The 25,307-nt window shown below is 41.2% G+C and overlaps 4 protein-coding genes across 5 annotated transcripts; 2 read left to right on the top strand and 2 right to left on the bottom strand.

Annotated features, from left to right (window-relative positions):
* Nucleotides 1–3,370: 3,370 nt before the first annotated feature.
* Nucleotides 3,371–7,188, bottom strand: cetn4 (centrin 4). Of its 2 annotated transcripts, none has more exons than XM_061686381.1 (5): nucleotides 6,564–6,653; nucleotides 6,131–6,317; nucleotides 5,346–5,474; nucleotides 5,132–5,269; nucleotides 3,371–4,154 (listed from the first exon to the last, which is right to left on the bottom strand). In XM_061686381.1, the coding sequence occupies exons 3-5, from the start codon at nucleotides 5,466–5,468 to the stop codon at nucleotides 4,065–4,067; spliced, it is 351 nt and encodes a 116-aa protein (XP_061542365.1). In that variant the 5' UTR covers nucleotides 5,469–5,474; nucleotides 6,131–6,317; nucleotides 6,564–6,653; the 3' UTR covers nucleotides 3,371–4,064. The 2 variants fall into 2 exon arrangements, with proteins under 2 accessions (XP_061542365.1, XP_061542364.1); XM_061686380.1 differs by lacking the exon at nucleotides 6,131–6,317 and adding an exon at nucleotides 6,915–7,188 and having other exon boundaries at nucleotides 3,378–4,154; nucleotides 6,564–6,719.
* A 498-nt stretch (nucleotides 7,189–7,686) lies between these two features.
* Nucleotides 7,687–10,268, top strand: bbs12 (Bardet-Biedl syndrome 12). Its single transcript, XM_061686741.1, is given in 3 exon segments — nucleotides 7,687–7,746; nucleotides 8,479–8,561; nucleotides 8,563–10,268. Coding segments are annotated over 2 exon segments (1,758 nt in total). The 5' UTR covers nucleotides 7,687–7,746; nucleotides 8,479–8,492; the 3' UTR covers nucleotides 10,252–10,268.
* Nucleotides 10,269–13,659: 3,391 nt separating this feature from the next.
* fgf2 (fibroblast growth factor 2) lies at nucleotides 13,660–19,398 on the top strand. Its single transcript, XM_061686743.1, has 3 exons — nucleotides 13,660–13,851; nucleotides 15,661–15,764; nucleotides 17,157–19,398. Exons 1-3 carry the CDS (start codon nucleotides 13,677–13,679, stop codon nucleotides 17,340–17,342), a joined length of 465 nt encoding a protein of 154 aa, XP_061542727.1. The 5' UTR covers nucleotides 13,660–13,676; the 3' UTR covers nucleotides 17,343–19,398.
* On the bottom strand, nucleotides 16,162–24,776 carry nudt6 (nudix (nucleoside diphosphate linked moiety X)-type motif 6). The gene is made up of 5 exons (XM_061686742.1): nucleotides 24,506–24,776; nucleotides 23,754–23,960; nucleotides 22,245–22,300; nucleotides 19,829–19,883; nucleotides 16,162–18,661 (listed from the first exon to the last, which is right to left on the bottom strand). The coding sequence occupies exons 1-5, from the start codon at nucleotides 24,711–24,713 to the stop codon at nucleotides 18,288–18,290; spliced, it is 900 nt and encodes a 299-aa protein (XP_061542726.1). The 5' UTR covers nucleotides 24,714–24,776; the 3' UTR covers nucleotides 16,162–18,287.
* Between the last annotated feature and the right edge of the window lie 531 nt (nucleotides 24,777–25,307).

Below are 25,307 nucleotides of genomic sequence, written 5' to 3'. Positions count from 1 at the left end.
CCACGTGGGCTCAGGAACACTTCAGAAAACCAATGTCAGTAAATACAGTTCGGCGCGACATCCGTAAGTGCAACTTAAAACTCTACTATGGAAAGCAAGAGCCATTTATCAACAACACCCAGAAACGCCGCCGGCTTCTCTGGGCCCGAGCTCATCTTAGATGGACTGATGCAAAGTGGAAAACTGTTCTGTGGTCCGACGAGTCCACATTTCAAATTGTTTTTGGAAATTGTGGACATCGTGACCTCCGGGCCAAAGAGGAAAAGAACCATCCGGACCGTTATGGACGCAAAGTTCAAAAGTCAGCATCTGTGATGGTATGGGGCTGTGTTAGTGCCAACGGCATGGGTAACTTACACATCTGTGAAGGCACCATTAATGCTGAAAGGTACAAACAGGTTTTGGAGAAACAAATGCTGCCATCCAAGTAACATCTTTTTCATGGACGCCCCTCCTTATTTGAGCAAGACAATGCCCAACCACATTCTGCACGTGTTACAACAGCGTGGCTTCGTAGTAAAAGAGTGCGGGTACTCGACTGGCCTGCCTGCAGTCCGGACCGGTCTCCCATTGAAAACGTGTGGCGCATTATGAAGCGTAAAATACGACAACGGAGACCCCGGACTGCTGAACGGCCGAAGCTGTACATCAAGCAAGAATGGGAAAGAATTCCACCTATAAAGCTTCAACAGTTAGTGTCCTCAGTTCGCAAACGTTTATTGAATGTTAAAAGAAAAGGTGATGTAACACAGTGGTAAACATGACCCCTGTTTTGGAACGTGTTGCAGCCATAAAATTTCAAGTTAATGATTATTTGCTAAAACAATCAAGTTGATCAGTTTGTATTAAATTAAATATAGTTTCAACATGATTTGCAAATCATTGTATTCCGTTTTTATTTATGTTTAACACAATGTCCCAACATCATTGGAATTGGGGTTGTACAAACATTCCTAATTAGGTTCAAGCAGAAGTTACGGTTAGTGTCAAATTTCAGGTGAAAACCATTTAAAGAGCCACTGATTAACTCCAGATACATTTTAGATGTTCTAGTAAGCTTTTCCTTCTATTTTTCGAAAATCAGGTTTTATTTTAAGGTCATGCCATTTTGTTGTTGTTGTTGATCCATCATTCCGTTTTGTCGTGATGACGTCATCTCTCGCTCCGAGACACGATAAGGTCGAATGACAAGGCGTTTTCGGTGAAAAGCGAGGGTGTGCCGCTTTATTGTAAATGTACAGGAAGCAAGGTAAAGGAGGGCGGGGGTGGGGGATGGCCACCCCTGGCCAGGAATAACAAAGCACAACATTTATTTATACTGCGTTGTTGATTCATTTAAAAACCTGATGTTTTTATGTCATACTTCTCATAGGAATGAGTCAAAGCCCAATTTCATTTATGAAATTTAGGAATGTTTCAATGGTCATTCATTGTCTTATCATTTTGAACTGTGACAAAGGAAGTAGGGATAGGTTACACCTTTAAAATGTTTTTTTTTTCTGTTTGATTCAAATAATTTATTTTATTAAGAAAAACATTTCTAAGGTATTTTCATTTTTGTCATTTATGTTATTTTTTATAACTAATATTAGTGTTTTTATTTTGTTTTACTTTTATTTTTAGCATATCAAGTGTGGTGACTTATCTTTTACTTTTTCATTTTAAGTATTTAATAGTTTCAGTAGTTTTTATTTTTTTGACCTGTTAATTGATTTAATACTTGCTGAAACATTTTAATTCAGCATACAAATCACTGAAAGTTATTCAATTAAATATTGTAATTAATATTTCAAGTATTTATGTTTTTTAATGTGTTACATTTAATAGATGTTTTATTAAATTATATTTTTACTTTTCTTTTTTGTCTTTTTAGTACAGTGTAAGAATTTAACGTGTTTTGTAATATTTAAATTAGAAATGTAATAGTTCTCTTTCAAATGTTTTATTTTTTTATATTGTACAGGTTGGATTTGTTTAATTTTTTTGCTCTTCTATTTTAGCGTAGTGTAATGAGGGATTAATCCATTGTTTTTCTAAAAATGTTTTGTTTTTCATTTGAATTATTTTACTGCTTTAAGAGAAAAATAAATTATTGACTTGAATTTGAAATGTTTCCTATTTTATTACTGTAATATACATATACTGTATTTTAATTTATTGAAATGATTTTTTTAACATTCACATTTGCTTATATCAAAGTGTAAAATAAGTTTATCGATGTAAAAGAATGAAAAAAAAACTTTACTTTGCTAAGAAGTTTCATTTATTTTATTTCACAAATACATTGCCGTATACAGACATGCAACATTTTTTTTTTTTTTTTTAAACACCTTAAATCGCTGGTATCCATATTACAAAAACTACACGATGTGAAGTTATTAATATTGTTGACAGGTTGAACACAATAGAGTATGCGGCAAAAAAAATAGAAGTACAAAAAGTCAACAGTTAATGAATTTAGAAATAAACAATACAAACAATGTAAGTAACATACCTGACTGCAGTACACTTGTTCAAGTGACAATGACGCCTATTATCTTTCCTCACTTGTTGGGGGTCTTTAGGTGAAAAGAGGTGGGCCACTTTATGCATGACCTTTTGTATTACAGTTAATATTAATGACAGTCGTCTTATTACCGGCAAGGAAAGGGTTGTTTTGGAAATGGTGGTTTAATGGCAGCACAGCAGTGGGAGGATTTTGAGCGAAAACTACCGAAACCGCAGCAGGAGGGGAATCACGAAGAGCAGCCAGAAGGCCACGCTTGATTAAACACATCCAATTTGGAATGGAAAATGTAAGAAAGTGCCTCTTCTGCAAGTACTACTTGCGTGATTAGAAAATGATTCTTCCCAGCAACAACAACAAAAAAATGCTCATAAAACTTGGGAGCTATATGCTTTTTATTAGCACGGGCCAATCCTACTTATTTGGACGCGACGTGACTTGAATTTGTTGTACCCGTGGTAACTCAATGAGTAAACGCACTTGCATTGCAAAGAGGGAACCAAAGATTTGCCTGTTGGAAGTGTTAAATTTGTAGATTATCTTTACAATATTTTGGGCTTTTGAACTTTTGTTTCCAATATGTTTGTTTTGCACATAAATGTTTTTATTTTAAAATTTTGGTTGTATTTTAGTTTAAAAAAAAAAAACTTATTGTCAAATACTTTTCTAAGGTATTTGAATGTTTGTTTTTTCTTACATTTTAAAAAAAAACTTACAACTTTTTTTCACATTTAAGAAATCTATTTCCGTTGTAATGTTTTTGTGAATTTACTTTATGAAATATTTTGTTTACTCTATTTAGAAATCCATTTCAAATATTCCAGTTTTTTTATGTATTTGAATTATTTTGTTTTTTACATTTTCCGTTTTTTAAATAAAAAGGGACGTTATTTGAATTATATATTACATTTCAATATTATACAGCTTGTCACTTTTAGTTGTATCAATGTATTATTATTATTGAATTATTGGCATATAAATGTCCTATTCTTTTTTTTTCATCAGATGTGTTGTATTAAATAACGTGTAACAATTGCATAAAACAAATGGCACAAATGGATTCCTGAAGCAACTTCCAGGACTTCTGGGGGGGGGGACTACACACTTTTGATGCAAATTATTTGATGCTGTACTCATGTCATACTTAATGTTTTATTTTCCACCTATGTGTTCAAAACAGTGGAAGGAATCTGTTAAAAAAAAAAAAACTATTGTCATACCTGTCGGAAAAGCAACATCACAACAGTATCCTGTTTGTTGCGACGAGGTTTGGGCTGAAAGTCGACCTAGTCAGCCTTTTCCCCCATAAACATTTGTCTTTTTAGTGTGTGAAGTGAGAGTAGCTCTCCCCAAATGACTCATCTTTCATCCACTTCTGCTGACTTGAAAAATAATAGTCATACACCGGCTATGTTCAAAAAGTGTAATTTTAATGTAAGGGGGAAAGGGGGGGGGGGCTTCTAAAGAAGTCTATTTACACACTAAATTGGAAAACAAGGCTGCGAGTATTTTATAAAAAAAAAAAAAAAAAAAAAAAAAAGGTTTGAACGGTTTTTCATCAGTAAAGGTTAGTTTTCTTCATTATCCGCAAGAACTCCTGCTCGTTGACTTCGCCGTCTCCGTCTCGGTCGGCCTCGTCGATCATCTCCTGCAAGACCACAAAACGCACCTCATCCCTTCTGGACTATTTTGGGGATTTTCTTTCTGTTGTGCAGGGTGGCAGTAATTATCAATAACTGGTGAGAGGAGCAATTACATTCATTATCTTGATGTGTGTATATTGCCAGGGCATGCCACTGACTTATTTTTTTTTTTAAACTCTGGATTATTTCTAGCCATTTTGTTTATTTCTTTTCTACAAGGCGTTTGTTATTAATAACTAGCAAGAGGAGCGATGACATGTCCAAATTAACTGGCACGGAGTTTTGTTTTTGCTCCGTGGATTATTTCTAGTCGCGTTACATTTCTATTGTGCACTCGGCATTTATCAGGGAGGAGCAATCAGACTAATACACGGATTCTTCGTAGTCATTTCTATTGTGCCAGTTGGGAGTTTATGATGAATAACTAGCAAGAAGAAAGCTTGCATTAAAAATGGCATGCCCACAGTTGACAGTGGCCAAACATGGCATGATGAATGTGTTTTATTTATTTTTACCGAATGGTTTTTTTTTTCTTTTGTCACTAAGGCCTGTCACATTTTTTTAAGATTCATTATTGTTATAATTCTATGTTCATTTCTTCTGTCGCTATTAAATAGATTTTTTTTTTAAGATTCATTATTGTTATAATTCTATGTTCATTTCTTCTGTCGCTATTAAATTGATTTTCTTTGCTCTGTGATATGGATCCCCCTAGGTGTGAAATAAAAAGATGTTCCCCGCTACAGGTGGGAACAGGTTTTCATACAGGAGTGATCACATTAACTCATTCACTGTCATTGCTCATTTGTGTCTCACGCTCGAGCATGCCATATACCTTCGACGATGGATTATTCCTAGTCGCTTTGTTTTCTGTTCTGCACGGTGGTCGTTATCGTGAATAACTGACACAAAGAGCGATCGCATCAAAGTATAACGTACGATTATCAAGAATATACAGTGAGATTATCGGCGGTCTCCGTACCTGCAGTTCTTCGTCTGTGAGGTTCTCTCCCAACTCTTTGGCGACTCTCTTCAGATTCTTGAAGGAGATTTTCCCCGTGCAGTCGTCGTCGAACAGTCGGAACGCCTTCATGATCTCCTCTCTGGAGTCCTTCTCGCTCTGGGAACAGTGCCACATATTTACACACTCGATTAACCTAACAAACGGTGGACCCGCGCGTGGGTCACGGACGCACCATTTTCATCGTCATCATGCTGAGAAAGTCGCTGTAGTCAATGGTTCCAGAACCTTCTTTGTCAATGTCGGCGATCATCTTCTTGATTTCTTCCTTCTTGGGTTCGAAGCCGAGAGCTCTCATTGCAACCTGACGCCAGAACAAACAAACCACACCAAGAAATGAAACGGTATGAGATCAACATGACCAAAATGATCGCGATTGTCTGTATTATCATAGTATTGTCAAAATTATGAGGGCCGCCATGAAAAGAAAAAAAATTCTATTACCATATTATTGTAGGAATCTTACAAGAATAAAGTCATCTTTTTTAAAAGCAAAATCGTATTTGAAATATTTTTTTTTAAAAAAGTCTTACATTTGAGATTAGAATTTTACGAAAATACAGTATTTTAGATGAGTCATAATATTTTTTTAAAAATAGCAATATCTGAGAAAATATATTTGACATTAAAATCGTAGTTACAAGAATAGACTTGATAAATTAATTAAGGTAATCTTACGAGAAAAACGTAGGGCTGTGAAAATGTTTTGAGCCCCTTAAATTCTCACTCCCCCCTCCATAATTTCCCTACTTTAATGTTTAAGGTCATCAAACAAAAGATTTTAAAAAAAGGCAATTTTTAGATGATGATTTTCTTTATTAAGGGGGGGGGGGGTGTGTGTGGCAGAGATTAAAAACTATTCAAAGCTACCCGCCCCCCCAAAACCGAACGGTTGGTTGACCCACACTCAGCAGCAACAAGTGAAATCAAGCGTTTTCTAACTGGCAATGAGTCTTTTACATCTCTGTGGAGATATTTTGGCGCACTCTTCCTTCCTTGCAGAATTGTTCTAATTCAGCAACACTGGAGGATTTTCCAGCAAACAATCGTTTGCCACTTCAAGTACTTTCTTCAGGTGCTTGATGCTCCTGCTTGAGGAACCAAGACTAAGCACTGTTTACTACTTGAGGGCTGAAGTCAGGAATACCTGCAGGGGAAAATCCGTAGTTTAGGTTTGCAATAATATCCTTTGTGACACCATTCCTGGATCTGATCTTAACACGTTCCTGATTCACATTTTGGTGACACTTTTGTTTAGTAGTATTCCACGAGATTGTTTTTTTTTCCCCAAAATGTAAAATGTGTGTACCTTGTCTTGAAATAGGAACTCCTGCTCTAGGGTACTACTATATTTACACTGTGCATTTTATCAATCTTATTAATAATTAATAACCTTGAGCTCTTTGACGTCAATCTTGCCAGTGCCATCAGAGTCAAACAGGTCGAAAGCCTCCTTGATCTCCTGCTTCTGTTCCTCGCTCAGCTCGATTTTCGAGCTAGATTTCTTCTTTTGGCTCGTTGACGGGGCTGTTTTTCGGTAAGCTGTCGCCTGGATGCACAAACAAATAAAGCATTATTATTATTTTTTAAAACATATACAAATACAATAAATGAACGTTGCTCGTTTGGACGTCGCCTCCGTTTTGGAATTGAGGTCCACGTGCTCGTCGCAAAATTAACACGAAAAGGATGAGATTTGAAAGCAAATGTGTATTAGGAAGGACCCACGTACAAAAATATATACCATTTAAGTGCTGTTGCCAGGAGAGATGCAGTGAAGGAAAGAGGTCAACAAACAGGAAGAATCCCGGAAGTTCCCCCACACGTTTTTGTTTGTTTTTTGCCACTCACGACTCCTTTTCGCTTCTCCTCGCGCTTGAAAATGCGACAAAGTGGTCTTCCTATTCACAGTTTTTATGTGTAAAACGAGAGGTACGCAAAGGGAAGCCAACTGCTGACGTAGTTTTATATTCGTCGTCAAGGTAAAGCTACTCGTTTGTTTGACTGCCTGTGAACGTTTCAACAAGTACTACTTTTCCTACGTTTGTAACGCGAGAGCCAATAGGAACCTTTCTACGGGCGGGATGTGTCCTTGTCGTCCAATTGCAAAAGGAAGTAGGCGGGATGTAATGTGATCCAACCAATTGTTGGGGATCTTTTCTTGTCTCATTAGTAACCTCATTAGTAAACAACGCATGCGCAGTTGTGGCAGAACAGTTGCCCAAAGAGGAAAATTGGTGTTTTAAAACGAGTTAGGCGAATGTTATCATCAGCCGATGTCCAGCCTATGGGTTCATTGTTTATATTTGTCGCCGACTCTCCATTTAACAAACAAACGGTTCAAGAAGTGCAACTTTTCCCTCCATTCGCTAACGTAAGAGCCACTAGGAAGCCTGAAATGGCCGTGATGAGTGCTTGTAGCCAATTGCAATAAGAAGTAGGCGGGAAATAACGTGCTCCGCCAATCGTTGTGTACCATCCCTGTCCCTTAGCAACGAGGCAAACTACGCATGCGCAGTCGTTACCAGGGCTGAGAAGCCGTCAGTGGAAAGCAGAAGAAACACGTACGAAATAAGGTATTATTATTCTTATCTTTAATATTCGAAAGCTTCCTCAAGACTTTATGTGGATAATCGCTTGTAGTTTATTTCTCATTGAACATGGCTGAGTGTTGCCCAACTGTAGTATTCGATAAATACGTTTAGTCATCCGAAGTAATGTTAGCCTAGTTTGTACAAGTATGATCGTCAAGAATTTTCGAATTTAGTGTCAATCTTACACTGTAAAGTCTAAAGTTGCCGTTTATATTTCAACAATATATATTATCAATACAATAAACGCATCCTGTGCAGTTTCACACATTAAGGTACTAGTTGTTAGCCATGTCCTAACCGAAAACGAGGAAGAAGTATCAAGGGGTATATTTCTTTACAGAAAAAGTTAAAAAAAAATTTTTTAAATAAACTGTCGTATATTTTCAAAATTTGAATCGTAGTATTACCATAATAAAGTTGGATATTTTTGTCAAACAATTTGTATATTGTCTTAATCTGAGATTAAAGTCAAAATCTCATGAGAAGTCTTTTTTAAATGTATTTTTTATTACAATTTAATTTGATTATGACACGAATTTAATATAAAAGGAAAAAAGAACGGAAAATATACAACTCTTTTTGAATATACACATTTTTATTATAAAATGATGTTTTTAATCTCGTAGCGTAATTTGTTTTCTTTTCACTGTAGCCCTAATATAACACTCCTTCGTAGAAAGCAACACTTTTAATAAGTGTCATTTTATTTTGTAGGCCCGACTGTAGTAATGCTGGGAAGCACAATAATAAACCACAGACAACACGTGGGACTGCAGCAGCTGTTTGCACTGGCCAGCTGCCGCACACTCCACATTGGGACCCCATAAAAAGTACAAGTTCATTCAGGATGAAGCTACCGGGGAGTCGATTCTGGTCGGGTCGTGTTTTCGCATCCTGGAAAACCTGGACCTAACCACCTGCGCTGTCGGCCAGCTGGTTCACGAGACGGTTCGGGCGCACCATGAGGTTTATCGCACGGGGTCCGAATACCTGCTGTTTTTCGCAGGAGCGTGGAGTCGGGCGGCATTATCGTGCTTGCAGCAAGGGATTCCGACTTTCCGTATCGTTGAGGCCATGACCGAGGGGATGGACTTGTGTGTGGACGTTTGCAAGAAAAGCAGCGTTTCGTTCGATGCTCTTTGTGCGTCTCCACGGAAACGAGTTACAGAGGCACCATCTGACACCAAAGTCGGCAAAGGAAAAAGGCAAGTAAAGCTAAGTCGCTATTTTTGCAACACCAAGCCTGAAAGGAGTCCAGTCCAAGAGCCTCGTCTTCCCGACATCGCAAACTTGGCAGGTGGACTGAGCCACGGTTGCGATGACGCAATGCGTTTAGTCATCCAAGCCAGTCGTATCCAGTCGAAAGACATCCCGAGTTCTGCCTTCGACGTGACTAAAGTGACCACTTGCGTGTTGCCAGGTTTCCCGGAAGATCACGCTCACATTTGTCCGGGCTGTGTCGTTCTCCTCAATGGACAACAGGCTTCTGTGGCCCATCACCTCAAGGATCAATCTCTGGACGTCGTCGTTATCTGTGGCGATTTATCGCACACCTATCGCCATCTTGGCTTTAACAGGCCCGCGGGTGTGCAACGTGTCGGTGACCAGTCGGATTTGTCAAATTTGAGCGTAGAGGAAGAGTGGATTGGAAAGGTCCTGGCGCTCCTCTCGCACCTGGAAGTGGACTTGGTGCTAGTCAGTGGGCTCGTCAACGAGGCCGTATTTCAACTCTGTTCTCAGCATCGGATACTTGTAGTTGGAAAAGTTAAAGTGTCCATTTTAAAGGAGGTGGCTAATGCAATCGGAGCGGTTCCGGTCACATATGCGACACAGTTGAGTAAGCGCTGTATTGGCAAGGGTGTTCAGGTCAGCATATGGAGGGAAATTCAGAGCCATAAGGGGACGCCGTTAACCGCTGCCAATATTTATGCCAGTGCGAGCACCCGGTTGGTCACGGCCGTTATCACCAGCTGTGTGCACGGGAAGCTGCAGGCCCTGGAGGACCGTTTTTGGGCTTGTGCCTACCGCATACACCACGCCCTGAAAGACAAAGCGGTGCTGCCTGGCGCTGGAGTGACGGAGATGCTTTGTATTCGTCGCCTGATGGAGAAAGTAGATGCGGAGAGTCCCAGAGATGGGACTAGTGGTTCTAACCCCTACCTTGGCATTGTCCTGCACCTCCTGGCAGACAGTTTTAAAGAATACCTATCCACCTTGATGGCCAACTCCACCGGGATTTCACAAGTCAAAGCCAGGACTGCGGTGAACCAGAAACTACAAGATTTCAACGGCATTTCTGCAGAGTTCTCACAACTTATCTTGGACTCTGATGTCCCCCCCTCTAAAATCTTTGACAATCTTAGCGTCAAGCAGGAATCATGGAGGAAGGCCCTGGATTTGGTTTTGCTTGTTTTGCAGACGGACGCAGAGATCATTACTGGTGTAGATCAAAGCAAGTGTGATCATGCAGATCTCGTGTTTTTATGACCTCACAAGAAGAAGAGACATTTTTGTTGTTGTTGTTAGTTTTTTTTACATGGACTGGAACACTTTAGGACAAGTGCCTATTTATTAGGTTGGCAGTTCTCAAACTGGGACCCCCAGTTCCCCAGGGATCCGCGAGCCTTAGTTAGGGAGTCTGCTAAATATCCATCCATCCATCCATCCATTTTCTACCGCTTATCCGAGGTCGGGTCGCGGGGGCAGTACCTTAAGCAGGGACGCACAGACTTCCCTCTCCCCGAGGCGTTCCCAGGCCAGCCGAAGGATGTAGTCTCTCCAGCGTGTCCCGGGTCGTCCGGGAGGCATCCGAATCAGATGCCCCAGCCACCTAATCTGGCTCCTCTCGATGTGGAGGAGCAGCGGCTCTACTCTGAGAGCCTTCCGGATGACCGAGCTTCTCACCCTATCTCTAAGGGAGAGCCCGGACACCCTGCGGAGGAAACTCATTTCGGCCGCTTGTATCCGGGATCTTGTTCTTTCGGTCATGACCCACAGCTCGTGACCATAGGTGAGGGTTGGACTCCGCCAAGGCTGCCCTTTGTCACCGATTCTGTTCATAACTTTACGGACAGAAATTCTAGGTGCAGCCGAGGCGTAGAGGGGGTCCGGTTTGGTGGCCTCAGTATTGCCTCTCTGCTTTTTGCAGATGATGTGGTTCTGTTGGCTTCATCAAGCCGTGATCTCCAACTCTCACTGGAGCGGTTCGCAGCTGAGTGTGAAGCGGCTGCGATGAGAATCAACACCTCCAAATCTGAGACCGTGGTCCTCAGTCGGAAAAGGGTGGCGTGCCCTCTCCAGGTCGGGGATGAGATCCTGCTCCAAGTGGAGGAGTTCAAGTATCTTCGGGTCTCGTTCACGAGTCTGCTAAATAATTTTTTAAAAATTATGTTGTAACCTACCTACTTTACCTTTGCAGCAATTTTCTGGCACACGCTTTGATATAATTGCGACGTATCATCATATAAATTGAGAATAAAAGGCACAATTCCTTTGAGGACATATTCCCATTTGTATAAAGAAGTCTTTTCCAGAATAGAATATGCAATATTTTAGTTGTATTTTCCAAATTCATAGGCTACGTTTTAATTCCTATGTTATGCAGTTGTACACATGGTAGTTTTTGTTCAATTGGTGTACGGGTTTTTTCCTCCCCTGTAAGGAGTCTCTGGACCCCAAATATTTTGACAACCCTTGTATTATGTGAAGGGGATGTTCTTCGCTGTCAGTCAATCTAAAATTGTACTACCCGTGTTTACCACATGGGAGAGACAGATGGTTAGTTGATGAAATTTGCCGACATGTGAATACTGGGAATGGTTGATGAGTAGGAAACATTACATCTGCTTCACAGTCAGAGGTTCGAATCTCTGCTTTCTGTGGAGTTTGACTCTGTGCTTTATCCAGGTACTCTGGATTCTAAGACTCTAAATTGTCCACAGGTGAGAATGTGTTCACGAATGGTTGTTTGTCTATATGTGCCAAGCGGTTGGCTGGCAACCACTCCACGGTAAAACCATCTCGCCTAGGGGTAGAAAAATGGATGAATAGATCTTATTTGGAATACTTTCCGCAGCCATAGACAAAGTGGTAGTCCTGGGATACTAATTCTATTCACACGCACATGTGTGGAATGTAACATGTCAACAGTAGTCCATCTCTAATTGAATAGATGTCTGTTTTTTGAGCCCCTTGATATTATGCTATCAAGCTCTTGGTAGATTTTTGTGTGAAGAAAAGTAGACATGAAACAAAATACAGATATTGCCACGTAATGCAAAGTCAACATGTAATAGGTACGGATGTCTCTGAAAGATTATCCTGACCGATTAGATTATCCAGTGGTTAAAATGTCAATATCAGGATTTGCACGTTTTGATTGAGGTTGGCTGGAATGTTTCATGTCGTTTTAGGTTGTTTCACGTTGCTTTGTAAGTCTGGGTTATCGACACAAAAACAATGAAACCAGTGATTGTGATTTGCATTTGCACACGTCACTCGAGAATGCTTTTTGGGTATACATTATGGAAACGTGATTTTTGAAATTTTTTTTGCACACAAGTTGGGCCCACCCAACAAGTGTGAAATTCACCAACGCGTTCTCTGAGGTCAGCCGACAGATCTCTCTCTCCTTGTCGTCCCTAGAGCAAGGTTGAAACGCAGGGGACACAGAACCTTTGCTGTGGCAGCCCCCGAGCTCTGCAATGAGGTGCCCCCCACGTTAGACGAGGTCCCACTTTCCTTAATTTTAAATCTCATTTAAAAAAAAACATTTGTTTTCCCTGGCATTCTCAGACCCTGCATGAGTTTGCCAGTGTGTGGTTTTGCGATTGTGATACATTTTTGTAAACTGTTTTTAATGTCCTGCATTTGTTGTATGTTATTGGTGCTGAATAAATTGGTTTGGATTGGAAATTACCAGAGAGCTAAGTAAATGTTTTGGTTTTTTTTGCCAATTTCTGAAAATGTGTCTGTGAGCGAGCCCTTCTCCACTTTTGCCTCGCTGTTACGTAATTTACATAACAGCTCGCACACCAAGTTTCCCCGCCCATGACTTGGCAACTAGCCTAAGCATAAACCCAGAGCCCCTCTCTCAAGTCACTGACGCACTATCACAGTAGAGACACATGCACAGAATTTGACTGAGCGCTTCTATCCGGTGTCACCAGCATGAGCCCAGCTGGATGTAAACTGATCCAGCACGAGTTTCAGATGTGGTTACATTTGCCCAGAAGCCCAAACCAACGAGACAAGAACAAAAATGCTGCGCAAAGTACTCGGCAACAAGTCGGGAACACCGTTAAGCGCTGAAGTCGCCTTGTCGCCCGGCAGCCCGGATGAATGAAAACACTGGTTCTGTTCACATGGTTGAAGGGTCACGGTGAAAGCGTCCAAGTTAAACCACCCCTCCGCCCCATCTCCGCTTTCTTGACGTCTGCAGATCGGAGAGGACTAGTGGGTGTGAGCTTTACTATGTGTCGGTGCTAGGGCGCATGCGAACTGAGGCCCGAATGGGGAAAGCCTCACACACAGATCTAAGACAGCTGCTTTGATTAAACCACTACACAGGAAGACGGCAAGAAAAAGGGGGGCAGGATAGGGAGGGTACCACCACACCACCCCCCCAACCAGCAACTCTCCAAACAGAAGGCAAGCACGTGAAGAGTGCAGATCTGCCGATATTTTTCCAGCTCGCCGCGGAGCCCTTCTGTTGGTGAATCTCACCAGTCAAAAGGGCACTCGAGGCTCTTGCGATTGGCCCGTTCAAGCACACGCACACTGACCCCCCGAGGTCTTTGCAAGGCAGCTGGTGTGAAGCTCTGAGAAGGGGGTGGGGGGAAGTTAGTGGGAGGCCACCGTGGGGCTCTTCCAGAAGGAGTCGAAACAGTCGCCGACCGGGAGAAGAGGAGGAGATGGCCACCGGAGACATCACCACGCTTCCCTCCACGCATGAAGACGGCAGCAGCGGCTTCCCACCCGGAACCTTCAAGGAGCCCAAAAGGTTGTACTGTAAAAATGGGGGCTTCTTCTTACGGATCAAGTCAGACGGGGGAGTGGACGGAATCCGAGAGAAGAGCGATCCCCACAGTAAGTTCCTGCTGTCTTTATTTTCTTCCTTAGCTCATACAAATGTGCGTCAGCCGACATTTGGAAGTGCAGGGGATGTCAAATGTTCCTTAATCTATGGAACATGCCTGTATTTCGTAAATTGGGCTCGCCATGCTGACTCACACTTCTAGATGTGACACAACACAACACACACATTTTTGTCAGTGAAGGCGACTTCCTGATGACTAAGGTCTACGACCTTAAAAAGTCGTGCTTGAGGTTACGTCGAGTCACATTTACTTTCTTTAGTTCCTCTTAAGGTTTTTAGCCAACCAGAAACTGTCCAGTCCTGAGTTATACAAGGTATACTGTAACAGGGCCTTGTCCGTAACACTGAATACTTTTTAAAACATGAGGAGACGCTCAGCAAATGCCTGAGGAAAACAAATGTTTGGAAAATGTTTTGTTACCGAGCCAGGGTGACAAGTACCTTGATTTAGATTGTGCTCCAGGACAAAAAAAGAGCAATTTAAGGTAATTGAATTACACTTCAATAACAATGAGTCACAAATACTTGTGATAGAAACCAGAGTGCGCAATCAAGCGGATGTTAAGAAGGGCTGTTAGCACGGGAAGCCAATGAGTAGCGTTATTCCTCAACGGGATAACGTCGGAGCTCCATCAATGGTACCTTTGTTGAAGTGTAATAGACCTGCCAAATTTTGGGATTACGTCACAGAACATTTATTACTGTAAGTACTATTTATTTTCATCTTGTACTAATGTTACCGATGTGTGGCCATACAAAGTGAACCGCACTGACTACGGAACCGTTCGCCAAATGTACCTCTTGGTCGAGAGGGCGTTGTGCTTTTGGTGGCATGTGATTGGTTTAACTCCATTCACCTCAAAACTTAATTGCTCCAGTGACTTATCGACCGCGACCTTGAGGGCTGACCACAGACTTTATTGCTCTGTTCACACCATCCTTGGCAAAAACCACACTAAATGGGTTCCAAGTCACCGCAGGTCGTGTGAAGGAACCCGTCCGAGTTCCATCTCTTCAAACTTCTGTTGGATGCTTACACCAAGATTTTGGCAGACAAATGTCTTGATTTCCTTGCAGTTAACCACAAAAAGTGCTGCTGTACATGAAGCAAAACGCCTAAAAATACAATCTAACAGTTTCTGTTTCTCTGTTCTTAGTCTGACTTGTTTCTCCAGATCAAGGGTTCTCAAACATTTTGGGTCACAAGACGCCTATACTATATTCTCTGAAAAAATAGGACTAAATTATCAAAAAAACAAACACCTTTCATTCTTAATAAAAAGACATAATTCATGCAGGGCTCAAAGATTCATGTAAAGAAATGTCACAATCATATTGGAGCTTTTAATTGGCCTAATGCTAAGTTGGTGAGGAGTTATTGGTTTCTTACATTTGTTTTAATGTTTGTTGTACTGGCCCCATATGCAGGTATGTGCTTATTTTTAGAATGATATGACATCATCTATTGGACACTATTTTGCGGACCACCAAGCTGTGGCTCACAGAGTCATAGGGATCCGGGGACCCCAGTTTGAGAACCATTGCTTTCAATGGATAACCCACTCTGGTTCCTTGTATGTAGTAGGTTCTGGTGCCCAAGAACATCATCACTGTGTTACATCTGCATTCTCCTGATTTCGTAGTGGTCCATAAAAACAAAAAACAGAAAACAGTTTGGAAACAACAGCTAGGATACTTTTTGATTGGTTTCTGGTAGCTTGTGTCTGGGTGAAGAGCCTCAGGCGGTTTGATTGGCATTGCACAGTCTGTCCCAAGGCATTTTTGTCTGTTCTCCCCAGTAACACTTCAGCTGCAGGCCACATCCGTCGGCGAGGTGGTCATCAAGGGTGTTTGCGCCAACCGCTACCTGGCCATGAACAGAGACGGACGACTGTTTGGAGCGGTGAGTGGACCACGTCTGTTGTCTTTGTCTTGCCTGTTGTTTCTTCTACAGCGGATTGTCCAGAAGGCTAATTTTTACCTTAATATAGCACTTGTGAAGCAATCAAACCGGTTTATTGCTGCTTAAACAAGCAACTAATGCCTGACAGCCCTAGTTAAATTTCAGTATTACAGAGTGAGTATTTATTATTTATTTTAGGAAATGTCTTGTCTCTGGTATTGAACATCTTAAAAAAAGCCTATGCTGGTTTCTATGGTAATTATTGCAAATTTTCACATCTCAAAACACATCAAATTCACATGCGCGTTAGCACAGCAATACTGCAAGTCTTGGATTGGAATTACATTGATTAAAAAAAAAAAAATAAAAAAAAAAAAACACCATACAAATGGCACGTTCCCACTAAGTGTTCAGTTTGGTAAATCCTGATGACCCACGCGTTTCGTTCATGGTGTGTCTTAGTGGAATCTTTGATAGCGAGACAAAAGGTAGGTAACCATGAAGTCAACAAAGAAGATAAAAACAATATAAGAGCTGCGGACATTTGTAAACCAGCGGCAAGAACTGCGTTCATTTATTCCTAATCGATGGTATTTTGTTCATTACCCATCTATTACTCATTTTTTCAGTTATAAAACAGAAGTGACCATTCTCAGTTGAACAGTCAATAGGCAGAAATGTTTTTAGCAGGACTGTACCACTGTGATTGGTACCCTGATGAAAGCATGCAGAAAAAAATAGGATTTGTAAAGGTTTTGGGACACCTGTAAGTCATATTGTAGAGAGTTGAGAAGTAGAAATGTTTATGAAGAAAAATGAATGATGTCACAGATTTGCAATGGAGTAATTAACCATAAATTTGTGGTTCACTATTTCCAAATCTTTTTTTCTGTGGAACCTATCTTCAGTTAGTCACTGAAAAACTCACCTGTTTTCAGTTTTTGTGCTCTTTCTGAAACAAGATACCGCCAAAGGAAATACTAAAGTAGTGCAGTTTGGTGTTAAGGACGTATGTTGAAGTGATGCATCTCAACTGAGACACAATTATTATTATTATTATTTTTTTTTTAATGTTGGAGAGCAGCTAAGTTTAGCTTGGGTTGTTAGTGGAAGTGACAGAGAGTCTTCAGTGCATGTACACATAAGGTAAATATTCTTGAAATCAAATCATCAGTAATTGTTGTAATTCAATCAGTTGGTAGCGTAGTGGTTCACTTGTCAGACCTCCGTGGTGGCAGCGTTTGAGTTGAGCTCCCGTTAAGCGACGGTGTGAAAATGATGGTCTCTAAATATATATGCCGTGATCGACTGACGACCAGCCCTTTTGCCTGAAGTCAAGCGAAGCAATATCGAAAATGGATGTTCTAATTCCTCTTTTGTCTTTCTCATCAGAGACGAGCGACTGAGGAATGTTACTTTTTGGAGCGTCTGGAGAGCAACAACTACAACACGTACCGCTCCAGGAAGTACCCCACCATGTACGTGGCGCTGAAGCGGACCGGCCAGTACAAATCCGGAAGCAAAACCGGACCAGGTCAGAAGGCCATCCTCTTCCTCCCGATGTCTGCCAAAGGCTAACCTGGAAGGAGCCAGATTCATGTTCATGTCTTAAATTGTGATGGCAGCGAACGTATGTCGCCACTGTCCGAAAGAAGTAGCTGTGATGTTATTACGACTGTTCTGTCATTTTATTCCGATGCACCTTTTGTCTTTCACCAACTGGGTGATAAGAGAACCAGAGGGCTTGCTGAAGAGGACTTCGGATCATACCTTCAGATTATGTGACTTTCTTTCAGCTAAGGCTTTCAACATAAGGTCTCTTGGAGAAAGATGTTTAAAAAAGGAAGGGGGGGGGGGCATTTCACACACTTTAAAGGAAACCTCGAGCACGTATTCTACCTTTCCATGCATCTTCCTGAGATGTCCTATAGCATTTGCGCTGCACTGGAGCAGAACCAAACCAATGCAAGTGAAGTGAATGCGTTTCAGTTTAGTCTGACGGCAGGCAGCTCACTGCGACGAGAGACGACATAGATACTGTCTGGTAACTTAGCCAGAAGAGACTGTTTTTAAGCATGCTACAGACAGTAGCTTCTGGTACGAAGAGGTACACCTTTCTGTTCCCAACTCGACCAATTTGACCGTGATATGCTAGGTAAGGTTCATGGAGGTAGGTCGTGAGTATCGGCGATTGGAGAAGCTGATGTTTAAAGTGTTTTTGTGTGTATAACATGCCAGCCACAATTTTATTTGGATTGTTTCCAAGTTTTGTGCCTTTGTAGCAGAACTTCAAAGTGGGCTATCCCGCACTTGTTGGCTCAGTTTGAAAAGTTGAAAGGGAGCAGAACTCCCAGAGGCACCAAGGACTTGATCAGTGTCCACACCAACAATCTTCTCAAATTGAACACCAGCTCGATAGAATAAACAGTATTTGTAGTAGGTAGTAGTAGTCCAATAATAAATAGTCAAGAGTTGTACCAAGAACACTAGGTTCAGTCCTGGTCCTTGCGCCGTACGTTATGGCTAAGATGTAGGAATCCGTCGATGGTAGAGCTGGTAAAACATCCCCGAGTAGACGGCGGGGAGCTCCTCCATGCCAAGGTCGATGCACTCGAACCCACGCTCCAGGCCGTGCAGCAGCAGCCTGGCCACTCGGGCCGTGATGGCCGTTGTGTCGGCAGTCCGCGCCAGCTCGGCGAGGCTGAGCCACTCGCAGCGCTCGCACTCGTGCGTGCAGAAGTGGATGTCGTAGCTGAGCGGGCTGAGGCGGCAGATGACGTACATGTCGGACATGCCGAAGGCGCCCGGGTGGTTGTGCTGCTGACGGATGCTCAGCAGGGATCGGAACTCTGAACGGACGCCCGTTTCCTCGAAGACTTCCCGCACCGCCGTCACTCCTGGGAAGGATTCAATGTTGCAGATTAACAGGAAGTTATAACTATGATACGAAAGCTGCTTTTCTCTCTTCATGCGCACTTCAAATGAATGTACAGTACATCAGGGGGTTCTCAGATTTTTTTTTGGGGTCCAGGTAGCTCTTAAGGGGACAGACACATTTTTCCAAGGACCACCTCATAAACCTAATGCCCATTAAACCGAACTACCACGGTGTAGGAATTAAAACGTTGCCTATTTATTGAGGAAAAAAACTTGATAAAGTTGCGATAACAAAGAGAAAACGTTGTAATGTTATGAGAATAAAGTAGAATTTTAATCTTAACAAGAACAAAGACTAATTAAAAAACAAACCCAACAACAACAAAAAACTTAATACAGATATGCGTGACCCGACTAATGACTATTGTTTTTCAAAGCAAAATATCATTCGGACAATTTTTTGCTTTAAAAAACGACTACTCTTACTGCAGCTTACGGATTCACATACAGTAGTGATGAAACATTTCTTCATTTGTCTGAATGACTGCATTATACTGCCCCTGGTGGCCATGTTGTGCACAGCAGAAGGAGCCACAATGAATTAATCATGATGCACAAACTGTTTTATTCTTTACATTCTATTCTATTTAATTGTTATTATTACTATACGTTTTATAAAGTACAATAATATAGAGTGCTCTTTTCTTTATTAAAAAAACTAGAAAAAGTTTTTGTTTTGTTTTTGGGTGGGGGGGGGGGGGGGGGGGTCTGGAACAGATTTATGGCATTTCCATTCATTTCAATGGAGAAAGATGATTTGAGTGTTTAAAGTTACGAGCGTGGTCATGGAAAAAATTCAACTCCTATCTCAAGCCACCCCTTTTTTTTTTATGACATTGAAGTCCAATCGTATCGAGAGTAGAAAGTGAATTTTAAAAAATACATCTTTTTCATAAAAGTTATTCTGGGAAAGACGCCTTTGTCCTTTAAAATAAAATAGGACTATAGAGTAATCCCAGTTACAGCACAGTTCACCTATAATTCACCGGTCCCGCTATTTCACAGACTTTTTCTGTTTCGATGTGATTACATCATGTGGGAGGGTTATTTTAGGGTTCAAAGGATTTTGCTCCATCTAGTAGCTACTTGGTGAGCTTACGTCGCTAACGTCCTAACTTGACACTCACCGATATTCTCTCCGGGATCCGACAGACCACCGGGGAACTTCCAGGCATTTTTCGTCTGGCAAAAAGCATAGTTTAGGCATACGCATTAGACCTTTAATGTGTGGAAATAAACATGCCAACATTTTTTTTCGCAATAACTATTTCATAGCATAACTTGCATTCTCAAGTTCACATCTTGTGCAACAGTTCGGCATTGCAGCTGAGGTGAAATCTAAATTTCAGCCAATCGGCAAACATTCTTGAGTTGTTTTTTTTTGTGGCCATACAGTGCAAAATTGTGTTTTCAAACTGTGATTTCTCTTCTCCGTAGGGACAAGAACCTTATTTGAAGGTCTGTCCATTTGCAGACATTCCACTGGAAATGGAAGCTAGAATTCAGTTTTATTTTAATGTCAAAACAGAATCCATTTTTTTTCCTCCCGTTACAGCTTCTTGAAAACCCAAAATATTTCGTCGCTACATCGCAAAAAAAAAAAAAAAAAGTGGTTTTAAATGCAGTAACATATTTTTTTTTGTGTGTCAGTGACTTGAGAAGAGTGATGCAGTGAAGTGTTTTCCATCAAAAAAATAATAATAATAATTTTCACCACTTACCCTTGATATTTAATAATAACAAAATGCTGCTGGTTAAATTATACTGTCAGTGTGTGTGTGTATATATATATTTTTATAGGTCTATTTTGTATACTGCGCAGAAAAGTCACAAACACACAGAATTGTGTGAGGAACACAAAAATGCACTAATAAAAGTGCATTGTATTTGTATGTGTTTTCAACCAAATGCTTTACTGCTGGATTTGTTCCACATGTAGACAAATAAAAGACTTTGTGACACCAAAAACTGGATTTTGTTGTTCTTACCTCATTTTGGTGCAAATTCCGACACTGGTTCAGAAAGTTTTTTTGATTGATTATTCTTTGTTTTGTTGTTATAAATTAGATTACAATGTTTCTGCCTGACCGCTATTTTTACCGCTGTGCCTCAATTGCCGGGTGCGTATTATGACAAATACACGGCTGCCTAAAATGATGGGGGGGGGGGGGAACAAGTTGTAAATGAAAAGAAAATATCTAAGTAGATAGACGATCATTCACACATTGACATTTGACTATGTTGCTAACCAAAACAGAAGCACTTAACCTGTCTCCCAAACGAGTTCCATGCGCAGTATTAAAGATGATCTTACTTTACATCGGAGTCTATAACGACAATTAGCTTTCCAGTAGACTGACGAGCTGACATCTCGTCCTTCCGCAATATTTACTGTGGCTATAAAAGGTCTACACACCCCTGTTCGAATGCCAGATTTTTGTGACACAGTATATAAAAATGATACAAATATAGATCATTTCAAAACTTTTTCCACTGTACAACTCAATGGAAAAATTTATTTTCATCTTTTCAAGGAGTTAGCACCCACTACTTCCATGTTCAGCTCTTCTTTGATTTAGTTTCCATTTGATATTATTTTTGTATGCCTTTTTATATTTACATGTATTATTGATCTAGTTTTTAACTCCACTGTTCCAAGTTGAGCAAATAAATACGGTTGAACGCAGTTGTTTAGCTACAAGTGCAAGTAGCGTAAATGTGTCTTCGCTGTTCAGCTCACTGATATCAACTGCTATCATCGCTGTCCTTGTTCAGTGGGTGGAACTGTTATTCGGACCCTCGGGGAATGCAAACAAATCCAAATGGGCTGTTTTGTTTGTGTTTTTCTTCTCCCCTAAAGAGCTCTGTACTGAGTGCGTGCGTTACAAGACGAGCACGTACAATGAGAGCTCTGTACAGTAGTGCTGGCCCAATGCAATCATAGGGCTCGTGTTCAAATAGCATCTGTTTGCTCCGGGTCAACTCACTGGAGCTTTGGAGGCCACATAGAAGTAAAAAATAAATACAAGTGATTATAGACGCTTCGTTAAGGACGGATGTTCAAGTCATTACTATTTTGCGTACGAGTACTAAAAGAAATGGGCGTGAGAATATTCATTGTTTACTATTCACAAATTCACCATTTTTTGTCTGTGCGGTTTCTGTGCTCTTTCTGAAACGAGCGAAGGTGTCGCCCCAAAAAAAAAACGAAATAGGAATGTAGTACAGTAATTGGTGTAAGGAAGTAAGTTGAAGTGACACATCTTGACTGCGGTACTAATAGCTGGGTATGCCAGGGATGTGCTAAGTTTAGCCTGGGTTGTTAGTGGAAGTTAAGCAGCGTCTTTGCAGCATGTGAATGTACATGTACACATTTTTTCTTATTTTTACACTGGTATGACAATTAGGAAAATGAAATCAAATATTCCCTTTTCTGTTAATAAAGTTGTAAAATGGTGGCAGTTTTACATCGCAAAAAAAAATATATATATATTTTCATGCATTGATATGGGAGGAAAACATTTGCATTCCAGAGCACAATACCTTGTTCTTGTCTTGCACCGCGAGAACTTTTCCATTGGACTCGTCGACGACTGCCCCTACACACAAGTACAATACAAACTTATATCGTGACAATTGCATTTAAACCAGGCAAACTAAAAAAGTTGAGGGGTAAAGAAGAAATGGGCATGTGGTCTGGACCAGATCGCCAGTGGGTTTGCACCACACAGTCCTAAGTGTATGTAACTTTGAGTTTGCTAATACGGGTTAAAATAATATCCGGCCTTTGTGGATTCTAAACTGTGTGACTCAGCTGAACTTGTCAATGAAGTGGACATTTTTTTTCCTTTTTTTTTTTACAATGTTGTGACTAAGCCAGGAGGAGGAAAAATGGGCCTTTTTCTTCTTCTGGTATGTCCTCTTTTGAAAATGTATTTGACAGCAGCGTAAAAGAGGCATGTGTTCAAGGTCTGACTTGGACTTCCGTGTGGAAATTGATGTCATTCGTCATCCCAGAGCCAAAGGTTTAAAACAAATACAAATAAAATGGAGTTTTGCCGCTATGGAAGCTTGTCATTCTGTCACTTTGAGTTCAGGGAATATTCAATAGAAGAGAAAACAAATTAAAAAGTGGGGAACATTTGAATTGCTTTCAAATTCACAATATAGCGTATATGCGTTTCACTACACGTCTATGCTGTCGTAACTTGGGGTCACTAAGAAGGAGAATTAGGGCTGCATGGAAAAGAAACCTAGAAATAAGTTGTTCAAAAAATGATTTTCAAAAAAGTCACTGAAATGCAATTAAGTAAGAGAAAAATGTTACAATAACAAAAAAGTAATCGAAAACACAGGAACATTTGGAAAGGTTATTACAAAAAAAAAAAGTTGTGACACGACAAAAAGTCATTGAAATGCAGGTCAATCGGAAAAGGTTATTACGAGAAAAAGTCAACAAAATGCAGGACAAGGACAATTTAGTCGTCAGTGAACCTACCATGCATGTTTTTGGAATGTGGGCAGAAACCACAGTACCCGCAGAAAACCGACGCACACTGCGCGCTCCACACAGGAATGCCAAAGCCCAGATTTGAACTCATGACATCAGAACGTTGTTATCACAAGAAAAACAATTTAAATCGTCAAAATGTAGGTAATTTGGAAAATGTTCTTTTTACAAGAAACAAGTCATCAAAATGCTTCTTACTGTATATATTTCTTATGTAATATGAATAATACTTGAGTACAGTTGTAAATAGTGCTTTATTCTTACATTTTCTTTTTTTTACCTCCTCCTTTGTAGTAATGTATCACTTGCCATCCTAAATGAGAAGCCGCTGCGATCCTCAACAATTTGGGTCTTTGCGAAACCCTGCTGTAAACAATCCTGCCAAAATCTGGTTTTTAAGCACGCCTCTTAATTGGTTTTAAAGGCAATGGGACTTTTTCATGCTGCGGACATGTTGTGAAATGCTGTTTGGGAAGCTATTCGAAACCCACTCTGCCCTCTGTTGGACTTATTGCGGGAATGCTAAGAAGGTGTCTCCTTACCAGCCACTCCGACTTGGTGAGTAGCAAAGCGGGGCAGCCTGCTTTCTCCTCCGCCCATCCAGAGGGACAGGACGGCGTGGCGGTCCTGCGCGTGGTGGAAGGTGAAGCCGTGGGCGCAGGCGGCGGTGGCGGCGCATCGGCTCATCGCGATGGGGACGCGCAGCCACACGGCCAACTTGCCCTCCGATTTCCACTGGGCCAAAGAATCTGCGGCATGAAAGGCGCACAACGGGATGAGGGAGCTGGCTTTAGCTGCAGTGTTCGGGTCGTCGTGTTCGGATCCCACTTCTGACACCAGATTTTGACGTGGTGAAAGCTGCAACCTGTTATCAAGCTGCCATTGAGACTGAAGTTTTCACAATGTGTTCTGGTCCCACTTCTAACAACAAATTCTTCATAGCTTAAGGTAATTTTGTCATGCTTGCCATCAAGCTGCCGAAGAGACAAAAGCATCTGATCGAATTGCAGAGCTGTCTATACGCTCAACATCCATGACATTGGTTTGGTTTGATCCCACTTCTGATATCAAGTTCGACCCAACGAAAGGTAAATTCATGCCTGTATTAAAGTGACCAAACGACATTATAGCAAATGAAATAATGGCCGGCTGTCAAAGGCGCAACGTGTTCTGATCCCACTTCTGACACCAAATTTGAAAGTCTAATTACATGCAATACAAATATCCTTCGATTGACTCTGCCAAAGTTTAGAATGTGTTAAACACCATGTTATGACAACACAGAACAACAAACCTGTCAGTAAGCTTCCGAAAGCAGTTTCGCTGATGTCCTCTGGCAGATCGACGTCGGCCAGGTCCACCGTGACACCCCCGAACCGGTCCACTTTGCCGGGCAGAGCCCGCTGGTTGACCGCTGCTCTGCACGTGAACGCGCGGGAGCAACACCACTTCCGACAAAGTCCAGCAACTCCAAGTTTGCAAAGCAGAGCGTACGTAGCCATATTGTTATGGTTCTGTCACTTTAACTTGCTTTTAAAAACGTCGCCAAATGACAGCCGGCCAACTTCCGCCCTTGAAGTTGCGTAAACACTGTAAAGCATCGTCGGAGGAGCGCGACGATTGGTCGAGTTTTACACTGACGTCATTTCTCGGTGTCGGCCAATCAGAGCTCGTCATTATTGACTCCCCCACCAGCGCGCGCAAGCTGCACGGCTAACTGCTGTGACTACGTGGCGGCCATGTTGGCAGGGACAACGTTCCCATCAGAGGCAATGCACGGACATTGAAATTAACTCAGAATGTATTCATTTCTTAACCGATTTTCATGACGTTTATCAATACAAACCGCTTAAAACAGACAACACGTGAAAGGTTATTTCTAGTTCCCTTGGTGAGATTGATAGAAATGATTGGCTAAACGCTTATATTACACTACATGCATCTTTTTTTGTTGTTGGCTATATCCCATTACATATACACACCCAGATCTCCTTATAAACATATAGTTGCATTACACTTAGTCGCACCGACACAACAAACGCACGAAATATCAACAGAGGGCCTAATCATTGAAGAATCACCTCGAGCAGAATAAA

Source organism: Phycodurus eques, chromosome 9 (genome assembly GCF_024500275.1).
Source record: "Phycodurus eques isolate BA_2022a chromosome 9, UOR_Pequ_1.1, whole genome shotgun sequence".
Classification (NCBI taxonomy): domain Eukaryota; kingdom Metazoa; phylum Chordata; class Actinopteri; order Syngnathiformes; family Syngnathidae; genus Phycodurus; species Phycodurus eques.
Note: the sequence above shows the minus strand (reverse complement) of the source record. Positions and strands in the feature narration are given on the sequence as shown.